The 13014-nt window shown below is 42.6% G+C and overlaps 1 protein-coding gene across 2 annotated transcripts in view; it reads right to left on the bottom strand.

Moving 5' to 3' along the window:
- Positions 1 to 13014, bottom strand: part of C5 (complement C5) — a 91354-nt gene that overhangs the window by 26817 nt on the left and 51523 nt on the right. The window contains exons 24-29 of one of the 2 annotated variants that reach the window (XM_045042934.1): positions 11856 to 12068; positions 11314 to 11389; positions 7579 to 7738; positions 5294 to 5389; positions 3845 to 4016; positions 1186 to 1391 (exon numbers count right to left, since the gene is read on the bottom strand). In XM_045042934.1, the coding sequence (XP_044898869.1) occupies positions 1186 to 1391; positions 3845 to 4016; positions 5294 to 5389; positions 7579 to 7738; positions 11314 to 11389; positions 11856 to 12068 (923 nt within the window). Of the gene's footprint in view, positions 1 to 1185; positions 1392 to 3844; positions 4017 to 5293; positions 5390 to 7578; positions 7739 to 11313; positions 11390 to 11855; positions 12069 to 13014 lie in introns of those variants that run through there. The other variant, XM_045042935.1, reaches the window with a different exon arrangement.

Consider the following 13014-nt stretch of genomic DNA (forward strand, 5'->3'; position numbering starts at 1 on the left):
TGACCAGTGGGGAAACTCCAGCTGACTGAGTGAAATTGGTGAAGGGCTCCTAGGTGGAGGTCTCTCCCTCCCCAGTAAGGATGCTGCTGTTGGCAGGGAGAGGAAGGAAGTGTGGCCTCAGTTCCAGGCTCTCCAGGTGTCCTGGGTGCATGACCTCAGGCCAGTCACTCTTTGCAGAATGCCTCCTAATCCTTGCATGACTGTCTCCTTTTTATCCTTAAGTCTCACCTTAGATAACTCCACAGTGAGGCCATAAATAACGTTCTCCCTCTCTATTATTCCGTTTTCATTTTCTGCTTCTACCACTGTAATGTAAGATTTCTTGGCATCCATTACATTTAGTAGCTACTGAACAAGTATTTGTTGAAGGAATGAATGAGTGAACTTTATTTTTCTAGGTCTCATCTTCCTCATGTGCAAGATTGGGAAATGTGACTGACTAGATCAGAGGCGTCAAACACGTGGCTACCCCGTCTGCCTGTGACATGGCATGATAATCAATGGGACACTCTTCCCTGCTAAGCCTACACTTGTCTCCAAGATGAAATTCATTTGCCTCCTCAGATTAGATAATCACTAAAGTAACCTTAAAGGACCCCTCTAGCTCTAAATTTTATAAACACATTCTACGATCATCCAAACATTCAAGGAACAGAGAAGATGCTAACGTTTGAGCTCATCTTTGAAAACAGAGCATATTATACAACTACATAATAACTACAAAACATACATACATAAATGAGTTTACACTGGTAGCTAGGCAAACCGTAACAGTCAGTATTTCTCTCACTTTTTACTGATTTTGGGGGGTAGGGAATATCAGTACTTTGGTCCACACGGTGGCCTCTGTTCATTACATAGGATGTGATGGAATCACTGATAACCTTACTAGCCCTTCGTGATCATTAAGAATCATAGAGGAAGTAGTGGATTTAGAGTCAGGAGATGTGAGTTTTAATTTTGGCTGTGCCACTAACTCCATGAACGAACCTCTTGGGGCTGACTTCCTCTGCTGTAGGAGAAGGGTGTCACTGCAGATAATCTCTAAGGGTCTTTTGACTCTAGTCATTTATTTAGATCTTGGCGGGAGGACGAAAGCATGGGCGACAGAATGAATGTGGCACATGTCGTGCAGGAGGAGGGCAAATGTCTTCAGGAGGGTAAAACCAGACAGAGAAATGTTACCTGGGTTGAATAAAAGCCGCCTCCGTACCTCTGCTCTTCAGATAGCCATCTGATGATTGGGTTAACGTAATTTATGTCTTTCAAGCTCAGACTGGTGAGTAAAGCGTAGGCAGTGGTTTCTACCACGTGTGCTGTACTGGGGCTAGGTGTGGATGTGCTTTCCTGTTGAAGATCATCTTTCCAAAAGCGATAAATGACTGGATCGCCTGAACATCAACAAATCACATTCATTAATGTGATTAAAAATGTGAATTTGAGGGGCGCCTGGGTGGCTCAGTTAGTTAAGTGTCTGACTCTTGATTTTAGCTCAGGTCATGATCTCACAGTTTGTGAGATGGAGCCCCACATCGGGCTCTGTGCTGACAGTGCGGAGCCTGCTTGGGATTCTCTCTCTCCCTCTCTCTCTGCCCCTCCCCTGCTCATGCTTGTGCTCTCTCGCTCTCTCTCCCTCTCTCAAAATAAATAAATAAATTTAAAAAAATATATGTGAATTTGATATACTTCTAGCAGGTTTCTAGACGTTTTTACTGGTAGTGGCCTTCTGATTTCTAGAAGTTTCTTACTCTTTTGTAAGAAGAACTTCTTCAAGGTGACCAGTATGTAATAAGATCTCTTAATACAGTTCTGTCTTTACTCAAAAAGGTCATCATGCAAAGTCCGCATGTACTGGGGAGAAGCAGTACCGTAAAGGGAGAAGTGTAACCAACTGGTAACCAGTACACCCAGGTTCTAGTCTCTGCTCTACCAGGAAATGACCATGTCATTTTGGAAGAATTCTGTTTTGTTTTGTGGGACTCATTTTCTAATACCTAAAGTGTACATAGTACTTATTTCCTTGCAGTGAGACTCAGATGAGATACCAAATGTAACTTTTTATCAACCAGAGAGCACCATACACATAGAAAGCTTTATTGTTATTATTGACACGGTGAGATAAATTGAAGAACTTTTCTCCCTGACAGAAAAAAAATCTACAACCTAGAAATTGAGATCACACCCAAAATCTTAGTTCATTCTTTTTTAATCTCTTCGAGTTTAAAGCACTAAAGATAATTTCATATATGTAGCACTTTTCATAAATTAGGTTCTAAATTATATTTGTTATTACTGTAGTAATTTAAACTGTCACTTTAAGTCCTTTTTTGCGCAAATTATATTTTAAAAAACAGTGAGGCATATTTGGAAATTATTTTTGAAGATTAGTCAAAATTTTGATGTATCTGTTTACAATTCATAATTACATTATTTACATGACTTTGGGTAATGCTTCCCCTCCCTCTCAGAGACTCAGATTTGCTGTATTCAGAATAAAAGATTTGGTTTTTAAAGATACTTGCAGCTCAAACATTATTTGAATTATTAAGATCTCTTCTAGCTCTTCAATTCTATGACTTTATGATCCCTATCTTACAAGACCCAAGACATTTCTTTTGTGTTATTTTAAAAACACTGTACAAGTGGTTTCGAGGTGTATTTTATGATTCAGTCATTTTTAAACGATGACAGAAAAAAAATCTTGTAAACAGTGACACACCTCGTGTTAGATTTATTAAGCTTTCAGAAAACCTCAGCCAGAAGAGGGCTCAGAAGTACCCAACCATATCCATGCTGGTACGGGCACACTGGCCAATGATCACTGCTACCCTCTTTCCATTTCTTTACTCTTGACCTATAGGAAGTGGTATCTTTATGTTTCAAAATGAAATACATATATAGCCAACTCAGTACAACATAAGCCAGAGTGGAAAGTGCAATAAACTGGTAATCAGTACACCTCTGATAAAAAATCCTCCAATGCCTTCCCTTTTCACTCAAAGCAGAAGTTAAAGGTTTAGTGCTTCCATTGCCCCCCTCCCCTCCACCCACCCAGTACCTTGATGTGAATGAGACACAGGCACCTTTTGCTCTGGGCAGAAGCAGACCCAAACTAGGATGCATGGCAGCGGGATGCACGGGCTGGATTTCAGCCTCAGTTCACTGGCTTGGGTGGGGGCTGTCTACATTGCACAACTGTATACAGGGGTCTTGCAGAGCTCCTGTGATGACCTCCAAGGCTGTATATGACCTTCCTTGTCATTCACGGAGCTCCAGGCACCCTCCTGCCTCAGGCATTTGCACATGCGGCTTCTCCATCAGGAACATTCCTCAAGATATCCACCAGCTTGCTTCCTCACCTCCTTCAGGTCTCTACTCAAGTACCACCTTCTCAGTGAGGCTCAAGCCTGACCACTGTATCTAAAATTACAAACTACCCCTTCTCCTTGTCTCCTTTCCCTGCTTTATTTTGCTTCCTATCAATCATCCAACCTATTCACTGTATGCAGTATTTTACTTACCATGTTTGTCTGTCTCCCCATAACTAGAATGTAAGTTTCACAAGGACCTGGATTTTTTTTTTTTTTTTTTGCTTTGTTCTGTTTTATTTTGGTCTGTTGCTTTATCCCCAGAACCTGGAACAGTATCTGGTACATAGGAGGTACTCAGTACATAAGCTGCGTGAATGAATAACAGCACTTAATATATCGTATTGTGACGGTTGGTTTCTCGAGGGCAGACACCGTGCCTTACTCAACTTTGCCTGCCCTAACCTCCTGCACAGAATTAGCACACTCTACGTGCTTAAACGCTTGCTGAAAAAATTGTGTGAAACAAGTCATACCTTTAACCAAAGCTTTCTTCTTCAGGGCTGAGACAATTGAACGAAACTGCGGGTGGGTTTTATCTCCCAGGGAAAGAGCGTAAGCAGCAATGGCCAGTGTAAAGGTGCTCTGGGCTGAGAGGGTATTTTCAAGCAGAAAGGTGTCAGCTTTAGTGATGGCCGTGTTGATTTTCTGGAAACAAGAGCAGAGGGTACCTAAGTTTGTCAAGCCTCAACCTGTCAACTGATGCGAACCACCCCTGGGGGGGCACCATCCTGGGGCAGGCAAGGCGAAGGGTGGAAAGAAGACTGTCCTCATAGAAGTGGATGGTGTCTCACTGGAACAAAGCCCTCTGGGAGAAGGAGCAGAGCCTAATCTCAGAAGGGAAAACGTGCTCGTCCAAACCGGGTTAGGCCTTTTGCCCCTGGCAAAGGGCATCCCTGGAGACGTTTTCGCCTTTAGTTTCTGCTTCCCGCAGCAGGTGCAGCCCCTGGGAAGGAGAAGCCAGGCCTAGACTTTCACCACTCCCCCTCAGCAGAGCTGGGACAGACTCACATTTTCAAACAGAGTTTTACTAAAGAAAACCATAAATAGCAGGAAAAGAACCAAAAGCTACCAAAGTGCTTTTTGATCCTAAGAATTCCTGGGAACATCGTCTCTATTACTCGGTCCCGACTTAAGTGTGTGAGGAGGAAGCCGGAGTGATGTCGTGGTCGGCTCTCCTGGCTTCTCCTGTCCCAGCTCCACTGCCCCTCCCTCACGCACCAGTGGGTGTCAACTTGTCCTCTAGGCCCCTGGGAACTTGTCCTTGTTGACTATTTTGCCTCGTTAAGTATAAATAACAATTCTCTTGGAAAAAACTACAAACATTATTTTGTTCTGTGGCTGAGACCCTATAACCCCCTTTGGGATTTTCCATGTCTGTTCTCTATGCTGGTTTGAAGGACATGTCTCATTCCCTTCCGATTTGTAAGCAGGCACGTTTGACCTCAGTGTGGGATGGTCTCTCCCCCGATCAGGGAAGCTCCTGCTCCCTTGGAGTCCTTCACATTGATCCACGCAGGCGAAGCCTCTCCTCTCTCCCCACAACTTCCAAGCAAATGAAATGGCACAGCCCAAAGAAGCAGACAGGCTATCGTGTGTTCTCAGAGGTTCCACAATACGAGATGCCTTGGGTGTAGGGTAACAGTCACATCCGTATCAGAACATTACCAGAGATGCAGGCAGGAGGCAGAGGAGACACCGCCATTTTCCCATGTCAGCCACAAGTTACTGGTTCTACTGTCAGCTCCACAGTTTGCTGGCCGGTGACACTGGACAACTGAATTCACCTTACCCAGGGTCTCTAATACCTATCATAATTCTGAAATCCTTTGATCCTGAAACTAAATTTATTTTCAAGGTGGCCCCTCCCACTAAATGGTTAGGAAACAGAGGATGGGTGTTGGAGAAAGGAAACTCTTACTTACCATCAGGGAGCATATATCAAAAGCCTTTCTGATTCCAATCACAGCAAAGGCTGTCAGATATAAGGTGTTCTCCCGGGCTTCGACAGGCAAGGTACCCTACAAGTAAGCAATGTTTTAAAAACAGAATGAAATGGCGTCCTCACAGTAAAATGACCTGGGTCTAATCTCCGTTTTGAGCCTAATCTCGCCCTCTCCCTTCATCATCAGTCCTGCAGGACTGCTTGCCATTTCTCAGCAAGATCTGGGTCTTTCTTACTTGCATATGTTCACGTGACTTTCTCCTCCTCATCTCCCCCCTCTGGAGCTCCAATTCATACCTCTTCACCACAAACTCTCCCCCTCCTTCAAGACTCTGTGAAGGACACCTGGGTGGCTTGGTTGCTTGAGTGACCGACTTGAGCTCAGGTCATGATCTTGCGATTCATGGGTTTGAGCCCAGCGTTGGGCTCTGTGCTGACAGCTCAGAGCCTGGAGACTGCTTCGGATTCTGTGTCTCTCTCTTTCTGCCCCCTCCCCGCCCCGCTCGCACTCTGTGTGTGTGTGTCTCTCTCTCTCAAAACAATAAACATTGAAAAAAAGTTAATGGGGCGCCTGGGTGGCTCAGTTGAGTAAGCATCGGCTTCGGCTCAGGTCATGATTTCATGGTTGGTGAGTTCGAGCCCCATGTCTAGCTGTGTGCGGACAGCTCAGAGCCTGGAGCCTGCTTCAGATTCTGTGTCTCCCTCTCTGCCCCTCCCCTGCTTACACTCTGTTTCTCTTTCTCTCTCTCAAAAATAAATAAACATTAGGAAAAATTTAAAAACTATTTAAAAAAAAAGACCCTGTGAAAATGCCACCTCCTCTCTGCAGCACTATCCAGCCTCTGTTCTCCCACGCTATTTCCTCTTAGGGCAGTAACATTCCAATGCGATGCTTATAAGACCTTCCAAAGTGCCCTCTATTTACCTCTCCAGCATTATTTCACGCCACTCACCCCCTAGCTCTCTCAGCCCCAGTTATTTGAGTGAACCTCCCTCCCTCTCCACCTCAAAATGCCAGGCACACTGTTTGCGTCAGATGGAACATTCTTCCTGCCTCCCTCCTACGTATTTCCCAGGGTCCTGGCCAAGTCATTTTCTTCAATTCCCCCACGCCAGATTAGATCCCCTGCTTTCAGTGAAACTGTATTTCCCTTTTCTTAACATGCATCGCACGCTTGAAATAACTTGCTTGTGTCTGACTTCTCTGCTAGACCATAAGCTTTATGGCCTCAGCGACCACATTAGTTTAGTTCACTGTTGTGCCTCTACCATGCAGCCCTTAGTTCCCATTCAGTAAGTGTTTCTCGTATGAATAAATGAACACACACAGTCATATGTAGATTAGTGTTGTGAGTATGTAGAGCCTACTTTCCTTACCAGTGTGTGAGTTTCTCTGTGGCGGGCCATCCTTCCCACACCTCCTCCCAGATTGTGCTCAAAGTAGATCCTTGCCTGTATTAGGTGCTCAGTGAATGGTTGTCGAATAAATAAGGATGGATGGATGGATGGATAGGTGGGCATCTTAAGTAAAACATTGTTGTAGTATTTTACTCTTCAAATAGCACCTGCATGGTGTCAGTTGCCCTCCATTTCTTGTGGGAGTCCTAATCTGCTATTGGTGCAGCAGAGTACCATTATGAGCCCCATGTTAGCCAGGGAGGGATTGGGTTAGGGCAGGCAAAAAAATAAAATAAAATAAAATAAAATAAAATAAAATAAAATAAAATAAAAAGGCTGTTGAATCTTAAAGGAACATTCTAAGGAGCAGAAGATACTGTAATGACATTTTGGAGAGATACTATAATTGCTTTGCAATTCAAGTTTATAAGTAGATTCTAACCTTACACAACACTTTGTTGCAGTTTAACAAACTGACCCCAATCTCTCTTACTAACAGGATGTAAATAGAGTCTCACCTTTCATGACAACACCTTGCAGCCTTGACCTGTAAGAGGGCTCTGAACTTCACATACAGGTTCTCTACCAAGGGTGTGGGGACATATTAGTACATTTTACCTGTTCTGAGATCTCTAGCACTTACACCCCATGAGCCACCAATGCCTGTTACACAAGATGATGTCAAAGACATCACTCATGTGACCTATACTGAATTTTCTGAACTTTCATATTCTTTGCTTGTACATGACAGGAGTTTCTTAAAGGGTTACGTATGTTTTCTCTTCTTGAAACTCCTAAAATAGGATGAGAACAAAACTCAAACTTGTAAATTAAACTGTTGCTAATCTGTATACGTGGTTTCCTTACCTGTAATTTTATTGGTTGATAGTCCGAATTCTCCTTGAAAGATCCATTTTCTAGTTGACAATTCTCCACCAGCCACAATAAAGTATTACAAATTGAATTTTGGTTCTGTTCTATGTACTTATTTAATTGTCCAAGCACTCTTAAAGCAAAGGCTGTTAACCTTTAAGACAAAATCACATGACGAATATTTAGATGTTCAATCCCTATGGGCTCCCAATTTATAGTGTGTTTTAGTTAATACAATATTTATTCTTTAAAAGAAAATAATATTTTTAATCATACAGTTCTGAAGTAAGTTGTCACCATTGCACAGAGGAAGAGAAGATTTTAGGAAGATCTCCAAAAGCATTCAGTCAACAAATGTGAACAGCACATCTATTGTGATTGCAGTATTGTTGACCAGCACACAAACTAAAAAGTGGTGCCTGATGATTAAAAACAAAATTACTCTAAAGTTAAAGACAATAGTGGTGAAGCAAATAGTTTTGAGTCAGGGCATGGACACATGAACTTGAGACATTGAGGAGCAAAATCCTAAAACTCTAGATTGTAAAATGGGTAAAGCTGTCTAATCTAAAGTCTTGTCCAAAGCCTGAATTTTCCTCCCCAACATTCATGGGAGTGTTTGCCTCGCTTCTCCTTGAGCCATGCCATTGATGCAGAACTCACCACCTCACAAGGAAGCTTGAACTATCATGATTACTGAGGTGTTTTGGTTTTTTTGTTTTGTTTTGTTTTTGCTTTTTGAAGCAATGTCAGTCTTTACTAAGATCTCTCAAAGAATACGTAAGAGTATCTAATTCATAAGCCCACAACGCCTCTACTCCCTCCTCCCGCTCCCGTTCTCTCTCTCTGAGCTGCCAAGAGCTGCCCACTCTTCGGCCCCTCAGGTGCTTTTGAAAGTCAGCCCACTTGACTTTCACCCTCACTTAAGAAATTTATTTTCATTTTTCTTTCTACAAGGAATGAGGCATTATTCTACGTACTTTTTTTGTATCTTCCTTATATTTCTCAAAAAAATACTTTGAAAGTATTCAGGTACTGACCATTTTCTTCTGTGTATATGTTTCTCTCAAGGAACTTGTAGAGTTGGGTCTGGGAAAGTACCCAAATATTTCTGTGTTTCTGGCTGAACTCAGGCTTGCCTAGAACTCTTGAGAGGTATTTACTGAGAGGTGTCTACTGAGAGGTTATTGTATCTTCTGGGGGGAAAGGGGATTTTCTGTTCTCCAGGCATTTAGTCCCCAGCTGCTGCTGTGCTGGTTTCCAGTCTCACCAACACCAACCCCTTGCATCCTGGTTGGTATCCTCCAGTCGGCATGTTCCAGGGGTCTATGTGTCTTTTAAAATGTGCCACCCACACATGGTTAGACCCACTTCTAAGGTACAATCTATGGGACTTGATGACTGATTGGATATAGAACAAAAAGGAAAGGGAAGATTCAAACTTTAGTATAGAGTATTGCTGCCCGCATATTAAGGAAACAAAAACAAAAGAATGAATTTGGCATGGATTATGTTTGAAGGGCTTTGATTCCCAGATCCCCAGAAATATGGATCTGGAGCTTAGGAAAAAAGTTAGGCCTTGAGACATTAATTAGGGAATCACCTGTGTAGAAATTATGGAAACCATGGGTTAGGATGAGATTGCACAATGAGAAACTACAGAAAATAAGAGGGTCAAGAATGAAATCTTGGGGACTGTCAGTAGTTAAAAGGGCATAATATAAAAGTCAGTTATTCCAGATTGTAAAGTTCTTTTTTTTTAATTTTTTAATGTTTATTTATTTTTGAGAGAGAGAGGACAGAGTGTGAGCAGGGGAGGGGCAGAGAGGGAAGGAGACACAGAATTGGAAGCAGGCTCCAGGCTCCAAGCTGTCAGCACAGAACCCATGAACCATGAGATCATGACCTGAGCAAAAGTTGGACACTCAACAGACTGAGCCACCCAGGCGCCCCGTAGATTGTCAGATCCTTAAAAGTGTTTCACACAGTTGAATCTACAAGGCACCTGGAACACCATGTTTTCATAAAATATTTCGTCAGCACATGATAGCATTTTTTGAAAGCAGATTGCCTTGTAGCCTTTCAATTAATTCCAATGGTCTTTCCTTCAAATCATCAGAAATAAGGAGGTTATCATGCTTCACTAAATAAGCACTTCGTGAGCACCTGCTATGTGTCAGGTATGTACCAGGCACGAGGAACACTTGGAACTGCCCATGTGGAGAGTACATTCTAGCGGCAAGATAGACTACACGTGAGATAAGTAAGAATGTTAATGACAAATTTTAAGGAGAAAAGGAAAGCTTGGGATGAAATGTTGGGATGAGAATGAGATTAGAATGATTAGCAGAGGCCTCGCTGAGAAGGTGACTTTTGGTAAAGACCTGAGGGAGGTAAGGGAACTAGGCACTGGTGCCTGGGGAGGAGCATCTCAGACAGAGGGAACAGTCAGTGCAAAGGCCCTAAAGTGGAAGCATCCCACTAGGTTCAAGGAACATCGAAGAGGCCAGTAGGGCTTGCGTGGAATAAAAGAGAGAAGTGAGGGATGCAGTTGGAGAGGTGAGGCGAGGCCAGACCAGGTAGGGTAGTTCACAGTAAGAAGTCTGGTTTTTACCCAGGGTAAGTGGGAAGCTCCTGAACCGTTTCGAGTGACGTGACCTAACTTATGTTTTAACAGGGTCACTCCAGTGGCTGTGTTCAGCATAGACAAAGAAGGGCAAAGGCTGAAGACAAAAGACAAGGGGAGGCTAGTGCAATAACCCAGGTAAGAAATGATGTATTACTTGGTCATCAAAAAGAATGAAATCTTGGGGCGCCTGGGTGGCACAGTCGGTTAAGCGTCCGACTTCAGCCAGGTCACGATCTCGCGGTCCGTGAGTTCGAGCCCCGCGTTGGGCTCTGGGCTGATGGCTCAGAGCCTGGAGCCTGTTTCCGATTCTGTGTCTCCCTCTCTCTCTGCCCCTCCCCCGTTCATGCTCTGTCTCTCTCTGTCCCAAAAATAAAATAAACGTTGAAAAAAAATTAAAAAAAAAAAAAAAAAAAAGAATGAAATCTTGCCATTTGCAACAACATGGATGGAACTCGAGTGTATCATGCTAAGCAAATTAAGTCAGTCAGAGAAGAGTAAATATTGTATGATTTCACTCATATGTGGAATTTAAGAAACACAACAGATGAACATAGGGGAAGGGAAGGAAAATTCAGATAAAAACAGAGAGGGAGGCAAACCATGAGAGACACTTGAACAAACTGAGGGTTGTTGGAGGGGAGGTGGGTGAGGGGATGGGCATTAAGGAGGGCACTTGTTGGGATGAGCACTGGGGGTCGTACATAAGTGATGAATCACTAAATTCTACTCCTGAAACCATTATTACACTATATGTTAACTAACTTGGATTTAAATAAAGTTAGAAAAAGAAAGAAAGAAAGAAAGAAAGAAAGAAAGAAAGAAAGAAAGAAAGAAAGAAAGAAAGAAAGAAACAAGAGTGGCTTGGACCAGGATGGTGTGATGGGGTTGGTGAGAAGCAGCCAACTTCAGGATATGTTTTGAAGGTACAGCCAAAAGTATTTGCTGGATCGGATGTGGCTTGTAAGAGAAAGAGGGCAATTAAAAATTACTAGACTTTTAGCCTGAGCAACTGGATGAATGGACTTTCCATTAAGACCATTATTCTTTAGTTAGTTAGGCAACCATTTTATGAAAATGCAAATCAAAACCTTTATACTCACCAAGTGCTAGCACTGCCACCCTTCCACATGCTGTAAGAAGAGTCAGCATTTCTGTAGGACATGATGCTCACCATCCCTACGAGGCACCAGAGAAAGAACACAGTGCTTCACTGACCTCTATCTCTACTCACAGAGTGCTTTATTAGCTCCTGGGAATGGTAAACTTCCTTCGGTGTTGGGCAGCACGCATGTGCTCTGTGGCCAATGTTAAATTTCTCAAAAGAAGTATGTGAACTGCTTGAATGGGGAATTATCAAGTAGAACATTCTGAGCTCGTTCAAGAAGTAAGGAAGTGCTCTGTAGAGGTTGGAAGGCAGATGTCTTGTTTCTCGTCCAGGCATTTTGGTAAGTTAAGCCAAAATGCTACAGAAAATAGTGTTTATTTATGTAGTTGCATCTACCTCACGATTCTCTTTTTGTAGAAATGCTTTTACAATTATGTGTTTGTATAATTCATAAAATTATATATTGGTTTAATGGCACCATTGGTTTAAGAACCACAAGATCTTTAGGTATAATGTGTAAAATGGATTTTTTTTTACCTTCTTTTAATTTTTTCCTCAGGTTCTGATTTTGAATAAGTGAATTAGTAGAAAAAATGTTCCAATTTTTTCCTGCTTCCAGGTAGTGAAAAACATAGAATACTGGGACAATGCTCATCAGTTCTGCTTCTGCATTCCCCTTGGGGAGGTGGGTAAGAATGTCAATGCCTTCCTGACTCAGAACTGTAGACATGACCTCTCCTATAAGCAGTCCTGTAATAGACAAACAAACAAAAACTCAAGGTAGACGAAATCAATTGCTATCAACTTCTGAGTAATGGTATATTTTAAACAGAGAGCAGACTTGGGGTGTCTGGGTGGCTCAGTAGGTTAAGTGTCCAACTTCGGCTCAGGTCATGATTTCATGATTCATGAATTTGAGCCCCAGGTCGAGCTCTGTGCTGACAGTTCAGAGCCTGGAGCCTGCTTCAGGATCTGTGTCTCCCTCTCTCTTTCTCTCCCCCTCCCCCCCACACACTCTGTCTCTCTCTCTTTCAAAAATAAACACTAAAATTAAAAAAAATTTTTTTTTAAATACAGAGAAGAGCAACTCTCTCTGTTCTTTCCTTTTTATCTAAGCAATTGAATTCCTTCTTAGCTGGGGAGGGACAAAAAAGATCTGGTCAGGAATATGGATTTAAAAGAAACACCAAGGAGCACCCGGGTGGCTCAGGTGATTGAGTGTCCAACTCTTGATTTTGTCTCAGGTCATGATCCCAGGGTCATGGGATTGAGCCCCACCTGGGGCTCTGCACTGAACATAGAGCCTGCTTAAGATTCTCTCTCTGCCCCTCCCCTGCTCTCTCTTTAAAATAAAATACATTAAAAAAATTAAAACAAAAAAGAAAGAAACATGAAGAATAGCCTTAAAAATAACCACTCAAATATGGTGGTAAGATGGTATAATGTAGTGGGCAGGTTACTGCATAGAGGACATGGAAAATTAGTTGTCGTTCAACCTGATAGCTTTAGACATTGTAGATCCTATTAATCAATTGCTCCCACAAAGGAAAGCAAAAGCCTGGACTGTGAGGGCTTTGTCCATAACTTACCATGCAATGTTGGGCAAACCAGTATTTACACATCCAATAGGATCGCACATGATTAGAAAAGTTGTTCCCTGGGGTGCCTGGGTAGCTCAGTCTGTTAAACATCTGAC

The sequence above is a fragment of the Felis catus genome, chromosome D4 (assembly GCF_018350175.1).
Source record: "Felis catus isolate Fca126 chromosome D4, F.catus_Fca126_mat1.0, whole genome shotgun sequence".
In the NCBI taxonomy this organism is placed as follows: domain Eukaryota; kingdom Metazoa; phylum Chordata; class Mammalia; order Carnivora; family Felidae; genus Felis; species Felis catus.